The sequence below is a fragment of the Balaenoptera physalus genome, assembly GCF_965194825.1.
Source record: "Balaenoptera physalus genome assembly, chromosome: 11".
Taxonomy (NCBI): Eukaryota; Metazoa; Chordata; class Mammalia; order Artiodactyla; family Balaenopteridae; genus Balaenoptera; species Balaenoptera physalus.
The window spans coordinates 99,116,538-99,137,771 of NC_138896.1; the positions used below are offsets into that span (position 1 = coordinate 99,116,538).

At 43.0% G+C, this 21,234-nt stretch overlaps 1 protein-coding gene across 6 annotated transcripts in view; it reads left to right on the forward strand.

Annotated features, from left to right (window-relative positions):
* ITPR1 (inositol 1,4,5-trisphosphate receptor type 1) overlaps window positions 1-21,234 on the forward strand; it is a 320,647-nt gene that overhangs the window by 24,726 nt on the left and 274,687 nt on the right. For all 6 annotated transcript variants that reach the window (XM_082412032.1, XM_082412033.1, XM_082412035.1 and 3 more), the window contains exon 4: window positions 4,087-4,157. In XM_082412032.1, coding sequence (XP_082268158.1) covers window positions 4,087-4,157 — 71 coding nt within the window. The remainder of the gene's footprint in view (window positions 1-4,086; window positions 4,158-21,234) is intronic.

The following is a 21,234-nucleotide window of genomic DNA, read 5'->3' on the forward strand; positions in this document are numbered from 1 at the left end:
CGCACCTGGTTCCTTGTGTGGCAGGATTTGTTTAAGACATCATAACATCAGCTTAAAGACTGTGATTTTTCTAGGACAAGAATGTTTCCATTTTACTGGCTTTTCCAGCAGTGGTTGGAATCATGAATATCAAATCTCACGTTAACCAAGTTTAACATCTTACACAAAAAAACTGTTTTCCTGTCAGTTCTGCAAGAGTGAAATCTCATGAGTTAGGACTCTGTTAATTCAGAATTTATTATAATTTCCTCTTTTTTCATATGTCAGGGGGAAAGTGTTAAGTATATGGGATGAATTTTAAGATTAATATATACAGACCCCAAGGAAGTGCTTTAGCTTCGTAAAAGCTCTTATTTTTAAATGGTGACTTATTTGTTGTACAAGCAAAGACCAGAACTTCTCAGATGCTTATCTCTCTTCTTCGAAGCAGAACTTTTCCTACTTCAAGTTGCTGTGTGCATCTGAAAGTTACAAATTGCACAAAGTTCTTTAAATCAGATTTTTGGTCTTTTGTGCTTGCTTCAGTTTTTTTTTTTTCCCCCAACTCTTAAGGGTATAAATACATTCCCTAATGTACTCATTTGATTATCTTCTCCCTTCTTTCCCTACTCCTATTGTGTAGAAGAGGAAATGAGAGGTGAATTAGCCCCAAAGGCAGACACAAGCAGAATGGGGAGTGAAGATGGTTAACTGCAGAAGAGTCACAAATGGTCTATAATGTCTTTGCTGGAAAGGAGTAGTGGGTGACATTGTTGTATTTGGCAAGAGCTGATCTCAAATAGATGGGGCGAAGGAAGGCAACAGCTTCTCCAAGAACCTCATTCTTACAGCAGCCAGAACCTTCATTTTAATCATACTTCTTAAAGTATGCTCGTTCTCTGGTGTTTGTGCAAAGTGAGTACTCTCGGGCTGTCATGCAGTTACTCCGGCCTCAAAGAGCAAGTTATTTCAGGTAAAGAATTCTATAGCTCAACTGGACCTCTCTGAATAAAGATTTTATTTTCAAAAGTCATCCGATAAAAACAAGTCATCCGCAACTGCCTGATCACTAAATCAAGTGATTTTTTTTTTTTCTCAGTCCTTACCTTTTTTTTAACTTCTCTAAAGACCCACCCTTCACATTTTACCTTCTGTGGCTTTTGGCAAAGAGTCCTGCTGCTTTGCCTCTCTGTTGTCCTTTTTTTTCTTCTTGGCTGACTCCTTGCTTTTTCCATCCGTGGTTGAATCTTGAGTCCTCTTCTTATTTTTCAGCCATAACAGCACCAATAATAAGTAAGAGTGGTAACTACTTACACGAATCCTACAGGTGTTTACAGCTCTGTGCTGCGTACTGTACATACACCATCCCTTTAATCCCCAAACAGCTTTTTACAATGAGCACTATCATGATTGCTATTTATGGGGGCAAAACCTCTGAGCATCAGAGAGGTGAAGTCACCTGCCCCGGGGTTTCACAGTTGCGAAGACTCAGGACTCTAAGACCAGCACTCCTAACGGTTGCCCTTGACAGGGTAGACTTTTCCTTCCTGGCTTTGCCGACCACGCCTCTCTGGCTGAATTTGCTCACCACCCTCCTGACTGTCTGCCCAGAGCTCTTACCTGGATGCCTTGTTAAACCTCAACCCCACTATATGCCCCATCCCTCCTCTTTGGCCCCAGTTTCTTTTAACGGTGCCACTGCCCTTCCAGTCACCCGGGCACGCTTCCTGTCACTTGCTCAGTCTACTGTGCCAGCCCCTAAAATGTTAGTACCTCCTTTTCTTCCAGAGCATCTGTTCTTAGATTTCCTGTGAAGTACAGAGCTTTCTAAGAGTTTTCCTCAAGTATTCTGAACAAATTAATGATAAGGTCTCCCCTTTTAACATGAGGATGGCTCTTTTTTGAATTTTGGGCCCTAGTCCTTCCTTTAGATGCATAGTTTATTCCCTTGGTTCCCTGCACATATTTGAGGATAATTGGCGTAAAAATGGATTTGGAAAATAAAGTGTGACCTTTTTCCTTCTCATATTTCTTACATTTATGGAGCACCAGTCATGGATGATGATAAGTGACTGCCAGTTTTTGTGGAATCAGCCTCCAGCTCCATTTATGTCGCCCAGTTCCACTTACATAGATGGTGGTTACCTCCAAATGGCTTTATTGACTCACTGAACTTTAGAACTCAACTAGGACCTTGGAGAGCCCAAGCGTATGAACTGCAGTGTCAGAGAAGTGCTTCTGAATCACCTGCGGAACTTGTTAAAAATAAAGGTTCTTGGGTCCCATCCTGGAACACGGCTTTAGTAGGCCTGGGGAGGATGGGCACACTGGTATCAATATATTTAAGAGGCAAAAAGTCTTATGAACATCTCCGTACTTGAGAATCCTTGAGACCTACTCTTCGATTTTACAGATGAAGAAACTGAGACCAGGAGGAGTGAAGTGATGGCGTTAGCGTCGTGCTGCTACTAGGTGGCCGAGTGCCATCTACAATTCATTTTCTTCCAGCCTAGACTGGGGCCCTTTCTCCTACCTCTTCCTCCTTGTTTGAGAGCTTGATGATAAATTAACTCAGTCCTGCATTGGATTCCAAGGCATTCCCCCCGGCCCCTGCATACACATGTTATATTTGATCTGGTGGCATTACCTTATTTATACTCACAGAAGCTCATGGATTCTTGACTTTCTGCTCTTGATTTTTGCATTACAATTCAGGCTGTGACCACACGGTCCCTCTTGTTGTTGCAGAGAGCTCTTGTGTCTTGGAGCTGAAGGAGGCAAATTGCTGGTGGGACACTTTTGAGTCATCCACCAAGTAGATACTGAGCGCCCAGCCTGGGCAGGAAGTGTGCTGGCCCTGGGCACCTTCTGGGCCACCAAGCCGGCAGCTCTCTGCCCTCGTGGAGTTCGTAGCCTAGTGCACCGTGTGTGTTTCAGCCCAGTGATATTGGGGGGACAGAGGAGAGGCAGAGAGGGCCTGGGGCAGGAGAGGCTTGAGGGCCTTCATGGAGAAGATGGGGGCTCTGAATCAGGGTCTTGAAAGACGTGCAGGACTTTAGGAGTTGTCGGGGAATTTTGGAGGAAGGAGCAGTAAGAATTAAGGCCGGGTGTTTAACGGTACCTTGCCTTTGGGGAAAGACACAGATTAATGGGAGAAACCCTGGAAAACCGTATTAACTGGGAGCAAATTCTGTGGTCACTTGGAAAATGAGCCAGTCTTTCCGATACCACTTTTAGGAACTTGGAAAAGTCATTTAAACTCCTCAGAGCTTCAATTTCCTCATCTGTTCAAACAAAAATATTGTTTTAAAATCGGTTCTTCTAAAAGCATTGTACAAGTCAGATTGGTCAGTTGGGACTTTAAACACGGGGTCTTTATATATAATTTGGGGCTGCTTATTTATGTGTAATTTTTGCACTAGTTGCTTTTGAAGCTCCAGAGTCCTTTCTTACTTCGATGCTTTTGTGTGTGGGGTTCCCTCCCTCTGAAAACGCTCCCGTCTTCTTCATCCCCCACCTTGATTTCAGTTTCCAATAGCTCCAGTTTTCCCTCTTCCACCAGCAGCTTTTCAGATGGCCTCAGGCACCGTTAGTTTCTGGCTGTATTTTGTTCTCTTCCCTTACAGCCTTTGGTTTATATTCTTGTTATCAGTTTGTCTTTGTGGCTCCTGCCCGAACTAGCCTTGAGCTCCCTAAGGGCAGGGGCCTGGCTCCTACTCATCCTCACATCCCAGGGCCTAGCTCAGTGCCTGGCATGGGGTGGGCCCCTCAGCTACCGTTGGTTGAGCGCACGGATCCCTTGCTATGCCCCCGACTTGAGCATTAGTACGTGCTGTGCTCAGAACTCTCATGGCTGCGGGTAAGAGAAAAGAGCCACAGAAAACAGTAGCTGAATGTGTCCATTGCAGAAGCAGAGTCTTGGGCGTTTGGATGAGGTTTAACTCCCTACATAGGAAACCTCTAGTGTCAACAGCTCCCTGGCAGGAGAATAGGGGAGCCTAAGTTTTGTGCAGGAATAGCCCTGAGTATTTGATTTTTGCATAGTGCTTAGGGTTTTATTCTCTTAGACTCGGCTTGGTGCAACATTTATCTTTATTTTCTTTGCAGCCTGGTTGATGATCGTTGTGTTGTACAGCCAGAAGCTGGGGACCTTAACAATCCACCCAAGAAATTCAGAGGTAAGTTGGTGACCTTCCCAGAGCGGGTCCCTTGCCTCATTTGAAAATTCATTGAAGTGTGTTGCTCTGTGTGGATTTAGTTTTTTTAAAGCAGTCATAGGTTTATTTGCTTACATGTTTTTTAAAAGTATGATACCAATTTCAAGCTTTCTGGCCTCTTGAAAATGCATAAATAAGTTCAGTGTCAAGATTGGGGTGGCTTGTATTAGGGCCTTCATTTGTCTCTTGAATACACGTTGGTAAGTGCTAATTCAGTTTAAAGCCTTACACTTGTGCAGATATGTCCAAACAAACAGGATTTATGGATTGAGTCACAAGGAACAAGTGTTCTTTCAGCAGATCTTGCTGTCCCTTTGGGGGCTTTGATATCCTTAGATACCTCGCCTTGGAGTGAGAAGTTCCTGATTATTACTTACTTTTTGAGTTAAAAGGCATAGGTGGGACAGCTTTCCTGCTGGTAGCCTAGCAGTGTTGGCTTTCTTTGTAGGCCTCTTGCGTTTGATGCCTTCCTTGGAAGGTAGATTAGTTTATTCCAGGAGGTGTTTAAAATATAGTTGTTATCTTAAAGTGAGAAACACTTTGTTTTTATTTTTTGCTGTTGCTGTGGTTAGTGGTTCTCAGCTCTGGCTGTGTAGTAGAATTATCTGGGAGAGATTTTCAATTAAATGGCTGCCCAGGACCCCACTCCAGACCAATTAAAGAATCTCTCAAGGTTGCGGCCTAGGCACTGGCATTTTTAAGGCTTCCCATGTGATTTTTATATGCAACCAGGGCTGAGAACCCACTGGGTTAGGTATTTGACTGATGGCTTCAGTCCCAAAGAGTTTAAACCTTGCTGTTTGCAGATTGTATCCTTTGAGTTATAAGTTCTTATTGTTAGGTGATTTAGAAACTGTTTGAGTTTTTTGGATAAAAGCTAAAGAAATTAGAATAAAATAGGAGGCAGACGTTCAGATGGAGAGAAGCCATTTGGAAGACGTTCAGTGTTGAGCTGCATCCAGTTGGCATGAGTCTGCCAGCAGAATGTTTTCACCTGGGGGGTGCTGGTGGGAGACTGTTAAAAAAAAAAATTGTTGGCGTAAGCCTGATGTGACAGGAACCTGAGGTTCCTGTTGCCTCTGTTGGCTTTTTCTTCTCAGTTCCTGTTCCATGTCATCTTCCAAAACAGAATCCTGAATGCAGCAGAAAGATTTGATCCAATGATCATAATCCAGTCACTCACTCATAGAATTAATTCCCTACTCTGAATTATATAATGTGCTGCAATTTATCTTTTAAAAGAGCCAAGAGTGATAGACTTGAGCCAAGAGTGATGGACAGATAATGTGCTAAGGGCTCTGCAAGCATTTTTAGCTCTTGGAAGGGTCTGTTCTCCTTGGGAGGGGATCGAAGCCCTCAAAGGTAGAGGTTTAGTAGCTTGTCTGCAGTCACAGAGCTGGTGGTGGATGGAGTAGGAGCTGGGGTTGTCAACTTGGGCTGCACAGACATTCAAAAATATCACATATGAGCTCCACTTCCAGAGATTCTCATTTAATTGGGCGTTTGAGGTATTTTGAAAGCTCCCGGGGTGAGTCACCTGTGCAGCCTAGGTTAAGAACCACTGCTAATAGAGCCTGAACTATAAACTCCCGGCTTTATTACATAGCAGGGAGCTGGTCCACACGTTGCTTTTGCAGCTGGGACCAAGTGAAGGGACGGGAAGCTTATTGCTTGGGTCCAATGTGAGCTCTTATCCCATTCTACACCCAGGCTCTGGGAGTTGGGAAAGGAAGCTGAGAAAGATGTTAATGTACTGTACAAAGTTAACCAGTGGCTGTTTGAATACAGGTTTAGAACGTTAAAATAAACAGGACCATAGCCAGGGGAAGTCAGGAGAGATATATGTTTTCCTGGCACTAGGGTAAAAGTGCCTGGTGCTTAGATGTATACCTGGTGGCTGATTGGAAGGGATTGTTTTGAGATAAAAGTGACAGTCCGATAGAGGCCATTTAGAAAGAACCAAACTCCGTTTATGGCCTGGCCTGGTTCTACAGGTGGTCACGTGACAGTGACTTAATTTGTTGACTGCCTTTCCCCATAAATTAAAAATAAAGGTTTCTAGGTTGTGAGGTGCTTTGTACTTGTGGGAAATCTGGTTCAAAACAAGCTTTGCTGCAGGCTTTGTGAATGTAGGTCAGGACTGCCTAAATTCCTTGTTGTGAGCCGGAGGCCCTCTGCACACAGGTGAGGGGCCCAGGCCCATCTCCCTTCGCAGCCGCTGCCGTGCCAGGAAGGTCTCGTCCACCTTGGAACCCGGGCGACATTTTCCAAAGCAGCCTTTCAATTCTGGTGTAGCGTACTTTGAAACATTTTTCTCTAAAATGAAGAGAAAGATCTCTCTTTAGAAAGGGATGACTGCCTTTCCAAATACGAGTCTATTTTGAAGTTAAAGTCATTTTGATGTTTAGAAATGGTGCATAGGGCAGTTGGGCAATTTGGAGGCATTTCTAGTCCATTTCCTTGCTGTGCCATTGCACCTCAAAGTTTAACAAACACATATGGAAAAGTGAGGTGCTGGCAAGCAGCCGCGTAGGATGATGGAGTCTTTATCCGAGCAATCAGCAGAGCTACATTTAGTCATTTGGGTTTGCTGTCGCTTCCACCGTTTCCTTGCCAAGTTATTTCCTATACTGAGAACCATCGTAACCTGTTCTTAAGTAAATGGCAGCCAAAGGCCTATTTATGTAATACTCCCTGTGGCTTCTGACTTGGGGTTTTTAATTGTGTGAGCTCCTCTTGAAATCTGCTACCCTCGTGGTTAATAACATAGACTGTAGTATCAAGCTTCCTGGGTTCAAATCCAAGTTCTACTCATTCTTAGCTATGTGACCCTGGACAAATGGCTTAACCTCCGTGAACCTTGGTTTTCTCATCTGCAAAATGCAAGATGGTATTAGTCCCTCCCTCATAAGGTTATTGTGACGATTAAATGTGTGTTCCGCATTTAGTACTGAGGGAGCCTGGCCCTTAGTTAAGGGCTCAGGAAGCCTTAGCTATCCCTGTCTTTTTGTTCCCAGTTCTTAGTACAGAGCCTGATGCTCATAAATGGTGGCAGAAGGGAAAGGAACTATATGTGAATTCTTATATATGGTTCCACTTTTTGTCTTTAAATGCTTCTGTGGTTAAGGGTGTGTACGTGGACCCCGTGGGCCTAGATTTGAGGCCCAGTGTTCCCATATACAAGCTGAGTGATCTTGATAGATGACTTAAATTTCTAAGCTTGTTTCCTTACTTATGCAATGGGGGAAAAAGAATTCCTTCCTCATAAAGATAATAGGATTGAAGATAATATGGGTAAAGAGCCAAACAGAGTAGTTGGGTACACAGGGCTTGCTCAGTGACAGGTTGCTCTTATTTTCCACAGTAGATGCAGAAGAGTTAAACTGCTGAACACACTTGCTTCTTTCTGATGAGTAAAAGCACATTTCCAAGTGAACTGCTTTTTTTGTGATTCCTTTGACTATATCTCCTGCCCCTAACATTGTCTATAGGAAGAAAAGATTGGCTGCACGTCTGTTTCACATAAGCCAAGGCTTTTTCATTATCCGAATGAATTTTGGACCGTGTCCTTGTCCTCTAGGTGATGAGAAGAGCTGAGATGTAGAATAATTCAGTTACTTTAGTCCTTTTGTTAATGTGGTACCATTTTAAAGCACCAGTGTCCATGGAAGGGAAGGCAGAATCTCTTTTCTTCCTGATTTGTGTTGCTTTGCCCATAATCTTAAAAGAATAGGCAAGGCAAACATCAGATTGAAACTGGGAATAGAAACTTTGTGGTTAGTGATTTCCTTTCTCTACGTTATCTTTTCCTTTTCACTCCCACCCATCCCTTCCCCCTAGTATATATACCGGCATCTTCTACAAAGAAAAGATGGAAACTAACAACCATTGTCCGTTTTGATCCTTGAATCTCTGCTGTTTTAAGTATAACCTTCAGCACTGTTGGAGTGGAAATAAGAACTGGGGCTTTTGGGAAATAAGATAGACTTTGGTGTTGACGCGGTTTATTGTGTCATCTCCTTTTTCAGACTGGAGCAGTGGTCCAGTTCTTGCCCTCAAAACTTGCTCTTTTCCATTTATGTCAAGAGGCCAATCTTGGCCCCAAATTCTTGATCTTGTACAGATGCTATCCTATCAGTGTCACCAAGGTGTGAGAGGTTTTTAACCTGGTAGTTGAACCTTTAGTTTCAGAAGAAAAGCTGTTTGAAACAAAACTCACAGTGAAAGATGGGGAGGAGTTTAGTTTGGGCAGGGAAAGGTGAGGAGAAAGGAAGCATTCTGATATCGTTCAGTGCTTCATGTGAATTGGGGAAGAGCTCAGAGATCAGGCTGAAAGTGTGGATGTTTTAGGTAAGTATCACCTTTGTCCCCTGTGCTTCGTCTTTCTCCCCTAATCAAGTTGGTTTCAAGCATAATAATCCACTAGGTTGATGTATTATGAAAATGAGTGCTCAGCTCAACAAGCGTTGAGGTCCTGCTGTGTTCCAGCTGCTGGTTTTGGTGATAAGGGAAGGCAGGATGAGTTGAACACAGTCCCCCTGGCTTTTTGAGAGTCTTAAGGTGTCTTGGAGAAACAGACCCACATTATAAATAACAGTAGCCAACAGTAATAGAGCATTTACTTGTGCAAAGCACTTCCCGTTGATTCTCTCTTTTAGTCTGGTAACCTTCCTATGAGGTGTAGGTATCAGTGTTCCCATTATGCAGATGAGGAAATTGAGGCCCTAAGAAATTGAGAAACTTGCCCATAGTCACTTAAATATCTCTTCTTAGAATGATTATTATCATTCCACAAACATTTATTGGTTGCCTCCTGTGCACCAGCCATTTATGTCCCAGGGAGGAAAGATACAGACATTGTCAAGGAAGTCAACGTCAATACACAGTTAACAATTTTCAGGGCTGTGTTGAGAGTAATTTGTTGTCCACGTGACAGCTGTTGATGTGCAAGTAGAGGCCCAGCAGGTGAAATATCTTTCTGTAAAGTAGGAAAGTTGCCTCTCTAATCTAGTAGTTTGTTGGAGCAAAGTAGATTATGACACTTTTCACATGTTCTCTCTCCTTGAGCTTTGCAACACCTTCTCAGCCCAGGGTGTATGTGTTTTATCCCTGATGCCATTTTGGCTGACAAGGGTTGAGGATCTGGCCCAGCATCACATGATGTGTGAGTGTCAGAGTCAGGCCAGAACCCTGTTGCAAAGGCCTGGACCCAGTGCTTTGTCTTCCCTCTGCCCTATGGACCCTTCCCCACGCAAAGCACAAGGGTTCCTTCAAGCCGTGTCACCTGCAGTCTCTAAATGGGAATGGACTAGGTAGGTTATGGCTTTTCTGCTGTCTGCCCACACTCTTTTCTAGCATTAAGTTAAGACCATATAAATGAGGAAGAAAGCCCACTGCAAGATAGAAGACCACTTGGACCCTTTAACTTAATGCGTTTTTAACTTTTTAACCTGTCACCAGGACAAGGTGTGGGGTACTCAGTCTGTGACCTGCAACATTATTTGAATCCTATTTGCAATGCAAATGAGGGTCTGGTCTGGGGCAGTATAACCCTGCCTCTGGGCGTCTCCTGAGTAACATGTTGGCTGAAGACTCCTGCTTGCTCAGCACGCATCCCCTTTAAAACAATGACAGCCTAGGAATCATGGTCTCAGGACGATACTGGGATGAGGAGTGTGCTGGTTGGCGGTGACAAACCACTCTGGATCTAAAGCATGGCTGTGTGTTTGAGGATCAGACTTAGGGCCTTTTCATTTTTATTGGACTCTTCTTTTTCTGCAGTCCCAGAATGCTTGCACTATGTCAGCCCACCTATTAGGGGGCTTGTGGATTTAGTAAGATGGCTTGGTTGAGAGAGAGAAAGAAGGGTTTCCCATCTCCTGCAAGCTCTTTGTGAACTGGCCTGGGATCTCCCAGCAGCTTTGAAGGGAGCCTCAAATAAGAATGGCATTTTTCATGATCCAGCGATGAGAAGTATTTGAGCACCAGCAACCCGCTTATCTGATCACAGTCTTGCCTGCGATTTAGGCTGAGGTAGGGGATGGTTCTTCGCAGATGTGGGAAAACTGCTAGCCCTGGAGTAGAGAGCCCCAGGCGACCTGAGAGCTAGCGCCTTGGGCCCAGGCTCTGCCCCACCCACTGTGACGCCGTGGGGGGGGGGCGTCGCTGCATCTCTCCAGGCCTCCGTTTTCCCATCTGCTCAATGGAGTTTAGCTTGAAACTGCGATCAGCACCAGAATAGGCCGGTTAGCATTTCACAAGGCAGCATTGTTATCCAGGAGCCTCGTGCTGTCCAGAAGTAGGTTTCTGTTTCTTTGGGATTACAGGTCTTCTTCGTCAAGATAAGACGAATGGATGGAAACAGCCAGGCCTTATTCTGAGGCCAAATGGGGACACGGCCTGGCTCTTGGGTCACAAAGGTCATCTGGACTAGGGTGGCCATAACGAAGTCATAGGCTCAGCTTTCTTTCACACCCGCTCTCCTTCCCTGCCCGTTGTCTAACTGTTGCTAAGCAACATTATTTCTCCTTTTTTTTTTTCTTTTGGCAAGGCCTCGAAGGAATGAACCCATATCTTACTTAGTTTTAAATACCCACATGCAAAGGGGAGGGCCTCCCTTAAATTTTGTTTGTTCTTTTGATTCTAATCCATGATGGGCCTTTCGCAGTGGGACTGAGTTTTCTGCCTGTCTTGTTATAAATAAGGCAGAAAAATCAGTCTATTTAAGGTGCTTGTCAAGTATATGCCTTGAAGCATATTCAAGGTTTTGTGCGTGCCAGCAGCTGCTTTGTGGGAACGTCTCTTGCAACGTGTTCCGTATTCACAAAATCAATTCAAATTTAATAAAAAGATTAGTAGGTTTTTTTATAATCTTCATTTCAGATTTACCCGCTTATCCCAATCTTGAACCAACAGACTCCATCTAAAGGGAACAACACTGTCATTTAAATCAATTCCCCGGACAGCATAGAAGGGTCACAGCGTGTTCCACGGTCACTGGGGTGATGCCTGCTGCGTGATTGTTCTGGAGTCCCACACACTGCAAGTGGCCCTCGCTGGATTCCTGCCTACTTGCTCAGAGCTTTCAGATGCGTGTCTGAAGGTGCTGGGCATCCTGCACATGGGCACAGGAGAGCTTTATACTCTGTTGCCTTGGATGGCTTCCTTTTTGAATAGCTGAGTCACCCTTGGGAGAGTAGACCCCAGACCCCTGTTTTATATTCATTTACTCATAATAATTCATTTGCTAATGGAGGGCAAATTTCAGCTCTATATGCGTGAAGTGCTTCCATTGTAAGGGATCTGTTTTCTTTGTCATCTGGTTGAATCTCAGTATTGCTGTCGTGGCTTCCTCCATTGAGGGCAAAATTGATTTGGACAGAGAGCACGTGTAACTGCGTCATACTGTTATACGGTTCTCCTGAAAGCAGAACATAGTGGTTGATGAAGGACTTTTTCTTTTGGTGAAGGCTTTTATAATCCTGTCTTCAGAGCATTGATGAAGTTATGTGGTGAATCACTTGAGTTTATGATAATTCTTTCCCTCCCTTTTTTGACAGATGAGGAAATTAGAGACATTTAGGTCGTCTCCTGGGGTCAGAAAGCAATTCTGTGTCAAAATTGGGATTGGGACACACCCTGGGTCCCCACCCACACTATCTTTTAGGCTGCTGTGTTTGAACAATGGATTTAAAAAAAAATTTTTTTTATCCTATCACCTTGTGTAATTAATGATAATCTGCCCTCCATAAGTGCAAATAATAGTGAATACCATGTATAGTGCTTACATATGTTAATGAAATTTAATCTATTTATTTAATTTGTATAGTTTCCTTTACATACGTTAATTTACTTAACCCTCGTAACAACCCCATAAGGCAGCTACAGAGCTATGAAGTCTTGCCCTCCTTTTATAGATGAGGAACTAATGTACAAGAGGTTGAGTGGTGGGTCCAAGTTACATAGCTCAAAGTGGCAGAGCCAGGATTTGAACCCAGACAGTGTGACATCAGAAGCCTTCCTTTTAATACCTACTCTAAACTGCTTTAGAAGGAGACGGGCCTTTGAGTATTCCTTTGCCAAATTACTGGACTCCTTCTTAATCACTTTCTTCCTCTACTGCCCCGAAATATGGCATTCTGAAATGCGTTGCACAGGCGCAAATGTCTGCATACTGGAGGTACATGCTAACTGCCTACTTGACAACCTTCAGTGTGGTGTGTATCACAGCTGTCTTCTGTTTTTGTCTCCCCAGCTAGCTTTTGGAGCACCTGGAGGGACCAGATCTTGCCCTGCCCTCTTGGCCCAGCGCCCGGCATAATGCTGGTCCTTAGTTAAAAGCTGGTTGAAAAGGAATTAGTGCTTGTTCTAAAATGGTTTTCACTGTTCCCGGTTCTTGCAGCGTTTTTTGCTGATGACATTTTAGGTTAACTGAAGGCTAATTTTTTTTCTACATGGATGCCTAATGCTGTCCTATAAGCTCTCTCCAAACTACCTGAGTCTGGAAAGATTTCTGAGCAGATTTCTTATAGTTGACTTGTCTTCTCCCTGGAATGTGGACTGGCTTCATCCTCTGAGGGTGTCTTCTCCTTGACCTCCCCCAGTGTTTGATCTTTCTTCTCTCTTAAGCCCATAGTTTTGAGATTCCTTGGCTTCATTCAATACATGGTCATGAAAAACAAGCAATAATTAATTCCCTTGCTCCTTTGTGTCTGGTCTTCTGGCGGAGTCATGGTATGCCTTTGCTCTTGACTGTTGGAGCATTCCTGTGGTGTGGTGGTGTATTATCCCCACTTTACAGTTGGGTACCCTGAACCTGGAGAGGGTCAGTAACCAGTCTGGACCAAGCTGGGATTTGAACCCATGTCTGGAGTGTTCTTGGCAATGTCTCTACTCAACCATTGCAGTGAATGAATAGAGTTGTGCTTCTCAAGAAGCATCTGGGGCGTCTTATCACATCCTGGGTTCTCCATTTAAGAGTCATACTGCTCAATGGGAACGAAGCTAAAGGAGGGGTAACCAGGAGGATAGGTCCCAAAGTCATGACGTTCATGCTGAACGGTGAGTAACTGAGAGAACTTGAGACATTTTAGACTAACTGGGCAACAACATTTCTCACCTAAGTTGCTGCAGTGGTCTCCTTGCTGGTTTCTGCATTTTCCTGTCTCCTTTGGGCCTGAGCGTTGGGGCCCCTCCCATCCATTCCCTGCGCCTAGAGGAATCAGCGCGGGTCTCATGATGTCACTTGGTTGCTTGGCGCCCTTGGTGGTTCCCTAGTTGTGCTTAGGATAAAGGACGTGCTTTCGGGGTTCGCAGGGTCCTGCGTGAGTCTCCCTGCTTACCTCTCAGCCTCACCTGCAGTCCCCCCCCCGCTGCACATTCTGTGTTCCAGCCACACCGAGTCATTTCATCCTGGCAGTCAGGGTACTCGCTCTGTGCTCTGGGCCTTTGCGTGTCCTTTATCTTCTCTCTGAAATGATCTCCCCATCTCTGTCATTCCTCCTGGGACCCCACCCACCCAAGTCTTTCTCATGCCCACTCATCCTTCAAACCTCAGGCATCCCCTGTGGAGGGTCTTTGCCGACCCCCGTGTACACACAGGCTACTCCTCCTCAGCCCGGACCCTGGAGCCAGACTGCTAGGGCTTGACTCTCAGCTCTGTTTTATGCTGGTCATGTCAGCTTGAACCTCTCAGTATCTCCGTTTCCTCATCTTGAAAATGGGAAGATTATTATATGCACCTCATGGTGTTTTTGTGAGGGTCAAAGGAGCCAGTCCATGTAAAGCACTTAAAGGAGTGCCTGGCCCGTATTAAATGCCCTAAAACCTTGGCTGCTCTTGCTGGTGTATGACTTCACTCTTACCCACTCCATTCATCGTGAGCTCGGAAGCTGTGCCTGTCTCCTCTAAGGCTTTGCACAGGCCCTGGCCTGTGGTAGGCTCTTGCATATTTGTAGAATGAATGAAGAAAAACCTCTAAGGCATCACTTCTGAAACTTGAATGGGCACCTGGGGATCTTGTTACAATGCAGATTCTGATTCAGTAGGTCTGGGTGAGGCTTGAGATTCTACATTTCTGACAAACCGCCATGCTGATGCAAGGCCCGAAGGGACAACTGACAGTTGTCTTCTCTTACTGTGAGGCTGTCATATGGAGGGATGTTCGGAGCCCAGAACAACAGAGAATTAGGGCCAGCAGAGGAAAGTGACCAGGGGCAGAGTTTTCGATTTTAGAGATGTGCTTCTGACTGTAATAAATGCTGAGCCATTGCTTAGGGAAGAGGCCTGCTTCAAACTACCGAGTTTCCTCTCATTCATAGGGGTCTGAGCATCTGTCAGGGATCTTGGAGACGATTTCTGCTCTGGGACAGAGGTTAGGTAGATGATCCCATCTGACTGTAAGTGTCTGTGTTTTCCCACCGAAGGACCCAGCTGTTTCTTCTGTTTTTGCTTCCCGTGGAAGCCCTGTGTTTGGGGGCACTGGGTCAGCCAACAGCTGGGGAGAGTACAGACACGCTCTCCAAATGAGTGGCTCTCAGGGAACCAAGTATGTTCAGTTCAATGGGTAGAAAACAATAGGTAGTAGTGGAAAGATGGAATTATTGAATATTTGAAAAGGTGAACAAGTATAAAAATCCAAAAACCTTTCTGAATCAGGATCCTGCCAGATCTGGTTTAAATGAATAGTAAGATGTATTGGGGAGGCCATGGGCATCGTGGTTGAGAGTGCTGGCTCTGGAGTCGGACTCGGGCTCAGGTCCCTGCCCACCTCTCATTAGCTGTGTGACCGTGGGCAAATTACTTAACCTCTCTACACCTTAGTCTCCCCAACTGGTAACTATGGTTAATAATAGCCTGGAACCGATGGGATCTTTTTAGGGTGAGGTGATGCATGTGTGTAACACTGTTGGCAGCATGCCTTGCACAACCTAAGCACTTAATATGTGGTAGCTGAGTAGCTCTTGTGGCTAAATTTGCAATTAACAGCTTTCCGGACATCTCTTAGGAACATCAGACATTGCCCTTCAGACGTTGATATGTCCGTTTTAAAACTTCAGTATGTGGAGTGTACAAAGATATCCATGGCCAGGCACACTTTAACCTCTCTGCATTTCTTATACTTTATTGAGCGGGTTCATGAACAAGAGGGAGCTCGAGAGCTTGCAGCCTTTTGAAGAGAAACCAAAGGCCTTTCTCTACTTACACAAGCCTTGATCAGGGCCTCACTTACTGATGGGGCGTTCACTTGAGATGGCAATCCTGCCTTATGTATAGAATTACAGGCCCAGCCGAGAGAGGAAGTTGTGTTTATCTTAACCCAAGCAGCAGGCACTCGGACCACTCTTGACAGACAGGAGGCAGATATTGCCAATCTGCTCTTTTCCCGAAATTCCCCACCCTGCTGTGTGTTTTTTGTAAGTTCAGAGGGGTGCCTGCCAGTTGGCCTGCAGAGTGACGTTCTCTACCTGGCTGTGAGGACAGTTGAGCTTCCAGGAGAAGGGATATCCAGCGGCTGCTTCCTTGGTACTGTTGGCCAAGGCAGAAGCCAGCGTGGCTCCTAGAGAAGGCAAGAATTGTGCTTGTGTCCACTGACTTGGGGAGAAAAGTGGAGAGTGGCCACAGGTGTGGGGAGAAGAATGTGTCCCTTCAAAGAGTCCATCTTTTTTCACTGACAAAGCAATAGCTGGAGGTCAGGGCAGAAGAACTCCAATTAGAGCAGTTGCAATAATTGAGAAAATAAGTTGGGCAATTATTTCTCTTATTGACATTTAGAAGTTCCTTTTTTCATCTGGTATTTTTCCAGGTACATTTGAGTTCCAATTTGGATGCTTCTGAAATGTCTGGATATTTTGTGCTGCTAAAATTATATGTGTCTAAAAATGTTATCAGTGATGACAGTTAAGTATAAGCTCACTTGGACTTATGCTAGCAAGTTTCTGAGACTGAGGTCACCCCCTCCCCCATATCCATTCTCAGAAACATGGCATTTCAGGTAAAGGTAGAAAATAGAATAATTCAGCCTAGGTTTAGCCATCACGTAGAGGCCTGCTCCTGAGAACTTTGCTTCGGTCTTGTCGACGAAGAATACTGGGGTTTTGTTGCCATAGTTTCAGTGAAAAATTTGACCTTAGCTACAATAACATACAGTTAGAAAGAACTAGCTAATCGGTTTTCTAAAATTAGTGTTCTCTAGTACATAAACCAGTAAGCACGGAGTATTTAATTAACTATTACACAAGGATATAAAAGCCCAGGGGAATGCAGTCCCTTGATCCGGTCAGGGGGAGGAAGGAAACCCCTAACTGTCCTTCACTGGTCTCTTGCAAGCTAGAAGAACTTTCCTTTTTTTCTTTCTTTTTTTTTTAATGTTAGCATTGACTTTATGTTCAGATCTGTCAGGAATGAATACACAAAGCTTGCTGAGAGAGCAAAACAGAACATTCAGCATTATTTCCAGTTGTCCCTTGTGGGGTACAGACTCACAAGGCAAGAGCTGAAAATGATGTTGGGCCGCGATTCTCACAAGGACACTTGTTGGTGGTGTCGTAGTCGGCTTGGGGAGAAGGAGAGGCATTTGGAAAGCTATGTCCTGTCTGAAATCTTAGCAGCTAGGTTCTAGACTTTAGTGCCTTTGAATGCTGAATGTGTGATGAAGGGGCCAATGCCCCTTTGTTGTCCCCTCATTCTGAGTACAGCTGTGTTCTTCCCTCAACCCCACAGTCAGCTGGTCATTGAGCGCTGATTGAGCGCCAAGAAAATGACCCGTATGTAGATTACGCAGAATTTGGCATCTCTTGTCATCTACCTATTAAGACCCCTGCCTGCAGTAGCTCATCTTTTTGATGATGGCTCGATATGTTACCAGTATTGCATCAATCCAGAAAGCTGTGTTAACATTTCTGGAGCGAGGAAGGTTTCAGGCTCTGTGGTTTCAGGACATGTATTCAGATCCCTAGCTGACATTCTTGTCTAATTTTTCCACTGCCTGCCATGGATGCTGCAGAGGTGTAATTGAGTCCGTCTGTTTGCCAAGTTTATTACTGTTTGAAAGCATGGCTCAGGATTTTCTGGAACGTCCATTGTTGTATCTTCTTATCAATAACATCACGATAAATGTTCTCTCTCAATTTCATTATTATGATTTCAGCTTTTTCTCTTTTACCCAAAAACAATTCTTTCATAGAATTTGAAGTGTGGGCTATATTTAAGGGGCTATAAACTTTCTCCACTTGATTTTTTCACCATTTTGCATGTTTCTGTATTGGCATCTTAACTATTGCAATGGAAAATATGTGCTTGGCAAGACTCTTAGAAACATAGTCTGAAAGGTCATTGGACTGTGCAAGCTTCTTGACTATTTACAAGGTCATCTACCTGAACAAATAGAAATGGTCCCTGCCCTTAAGGAATTTGCAATCTTATGAGGAGAGATGAGTGAGAACTACTTTGAGGATTATTCTTAGAGAACTGAATCCTAGACATGGTTTTATTTCCCTGATGTTCATTGTTTCCATGTATTCCATCAGGTCACTGTGCACAAATCATTTGAATTCATCTTAATAATAGCTTAACTGTAGTGAGGTGGATGGACCTAGAGACTGTCATGCAGAGTGAAGTAAGTCAGAAAGAGAAAAACAAATACCGTATGCTAACACATATATATGGAATCTAAAAAAAAAAATGGTTCTGATGAACCTAGGGGCAGGACAGGAATAAAGACGCAGACGTAAAGAATGGACTTGAGGACACGGGGAGGGGCAAGGGTAAGCTGGGACGAAGTGAGAGAGTGGCATGGACATTATACATTAGCAAATGTAAAATAGATAGCTAGTGGGAAGCAACCGCATAGCACAGGGAGATCAGCTCGGTGCTTTGTGACCACCTAGAGAGGTGGGATAGGGAGGGTGGGAGGGAGATGCAAGAGGGAGGAGATATGGGGATATATGTTTATGTATAGCTGATTCACTTTGTTATACAGCAGAAACTAACACACCATTGTAAAGCAATTATACTCCAATAAAGATGTTAAAAAAAAATAATAGCTTCAGAAAAAATGCAGTTAGAGAGCTTGATGGAAAGTGACAGCACACATTTTAAAGTACTTCCGGTTGACCTGGCTTTCACTACCGTTGTGTCCTCGGGCCCTTGCATTAATGTGGATAATTGAATTGATGATACTTAGCAAGTATCATTGAAGAGACTGAGTGTGTCCAGTTGGTTGGTGGAATGGTGAACTAGTCCAGACTCTTGGCTGTGGGTAATAGCCAGCTTGAACTAGCGCAACATAAAGGGGCTTTTATTGGCTCAAACAGCACTGGCTGAACAGCTGAATTGCATGAAGGGCAGGGATGCAACAGTGGCTCAGGAAGAGACCCGTTCAGGCACTGAGTACCTTCAGCAACCTGTGTCCATCTCTGGTCTCTTCCTCTCTCTCTCTGCACATCTGCTACTTTGTGTTCTCCTGTTCTCATCTAGTTTTGGTGTCAAGGTTATACTACACTCCTAAAAGGAGTTGTGCCGTGTTCCCTGTTTTTCTGTTCTTTGGGAGAGTTTGTGTAGCATTGGAATTAGCTCTTCCTGGAAACTATAAAAACCTATATGTTTTCTTTATAGCAAGATATACTACTTATCAGTAGACAATTTTCTTATGTCCTTAAAGGGCTATTTCTTCTTGGGTCAGTTTTGTAAGTTGTCTTTTTCTACGAAGGTAGCCATGCCATCTAAGTTTTCAAACCTCTAATATCCTTCTATTATCTTGTTAATCCCAGAAGTGTCCGGTTTGGGCCCTGTGGTAAGTTTAAGAGTCTCCCTCTCCCTCGTGATGTCCACTTTTAAACCCCCAGAACCTGTGAATATATTACCTTATTTGGTAAAAGGAACTTCACAGATGTGATTAAGTTAAGGATCTTGAGATGGGAAGATTATCTTGGATTTTGGGAGGTGCCTAATGTAATCACAAAGGTCCTTATAGGAGAGAAGCAGGGGGATTAGGGTTAGTAGTAGGCGATGTGAGGATGGAGGCAACAAGTTGGGTGATGTGGCCATGAGCCAGGGAGTACAGGAAGCTGGAAAAAGCAAGGTAATGGATTCTCCCCGGAAGCCTCTGGAAGGGGTGCAGCCCTGCTGACAGTTTAATTTTAGATTTCATGACATTGAGAGCACAGATTTGTATTACTTTAAGCTACTAAACTTTGGTAATTTGTTACAGCATCAACAGGATTATTATAATAATAATCTGAATATTATTTGTTCTTTTTTCTGGATACGTATTGGCACATTTTTCTGTCTTGTTAGTCTTCAAAGGAACAAATTTTGGCTTTATTGATTCTATTGTAGGTTGGTTTTGAAGTTCATTAATTTTTGCCTTTTATTTTATTCCTTCTACCTTCTTTGGATTTATTCTGCTCTTCCTTTACTACTCTCTTAAGTTGGATAATCAACTCCAAATATTGAGCCCTTCTCACGTTGTAATTCAAGCATCTAAAGTTGTAAATTTCTTTTAATATTGCTTTAGTTGCATCCTACCTATTTTGACATGTATTATTTTTTATTCTTATTAAATTTTAAATACTTTCTTATATCTACTATCATTTCTTATTATCTATGAGTTATTTAGAAGTATTTCACATTTTCAGTTGTATGGGAGATTTCTGGTTCTGTCTTTAAAAATTTTTTTTATGACTTAGTTGTATGTTGGTCAGACAATATGATCTGTATCCTATCAGTTCTTTAAAACTGGAGCGGCTTGCTTTATGGCTTAGCATGTGACCTATTTTTATGCATATTCCACTGTGCTGGAAAGAATGTGCTTTTTCCAGCCTGGGGTGCAATATCCTATATATGAGTTCATTAGGGTCTTTTTTTGTTGCTGTTTTTTGTATGCTGGATCTATCAAGACATTTCTTAAAACTTCCCACTGTTAATTTTCTGAGGTTATGGAACTGTTCTATATCCTAGTTGTGTTGGTGATTATACAATACATGTATGTGTTAAAACTCGTAGAACTGTGTACCAAAGAAAAAGGTGAATTTAACTGTATGTAAACATTTTTTAAAGGTTTAAAAAGTTCCCACTATTACAGTGGATTTATAATTTTGTCTTGTAATTTTTAAGTTTTTGTGGTTAGTTTTTTTAGTTTCTAGTTTATTGAAGTTATGTCAGTAAAGGCTAACACTTGTAAAATTGTTATAACTTCCTGGTGAACTAAGTGTTTTATCATTATGCAAGGAACATTTTTATCTGTTTTATGTCTTGAAGTCTGTTGTTGTCTGTTATTAATAAACCCACACCAGAATTGTTTTAGTTAGCATATATTTGGTATAACTTGTTCTTTTAAATTATGTCTTTATGCTTTGGAGATGTCTCTCATAAGCTGCACATAACCAGATTTTTAAAACTATTCTGACCATCTTTGTCTATTAATTGGAATGTTTACTCCATATATATTTGTTGTAATTACTGATGGTTTTGGATTTACAAACTTAGCTTGTGTTTTTCTTTTTTTACCTCATTTTTTTCTTTATTTTTTTCCTTTCTTGCCTCCTTTAAATTTCATTGAAGGCTTTTTTGTTGTTTTTCTCCATTCCATTTTTTTCCCCTCTACCAGCTTGAAGGTTATACTTTATATGTTTACTATAGCAGTTACTCAAGACCTTAAAACATTTTGATTCCTGTCACCCTCTCTGACTATATGCTCTTGTTAGTACTTTATTTTTTTATTTAAGCTTACATATTAGATATGATTTTTTTATATTGTCTTTTAAAAAAAATTGACTTAACACATTCGAATTTATCAGACTGTCTATCTGGGATAATTGTCTTTCCACCTCAGAAATGCCCTATAGAATTTAGAGGATCTGCTAGTGGTAAATTCTCTTTTTTTCTTTAGAAATACTTGTTCTATTTTGTTTGTCTGAAAATTTGACTTTTATTCTCGAGTGATAGTTTTGCTTGGTATAGAATTGTAGGTGGATGGGTACTTTGTCTCAGCATTGCTCTTTTTTGGGGTTCCATTTTTGCTGTTAAAAGCAATTGGCAG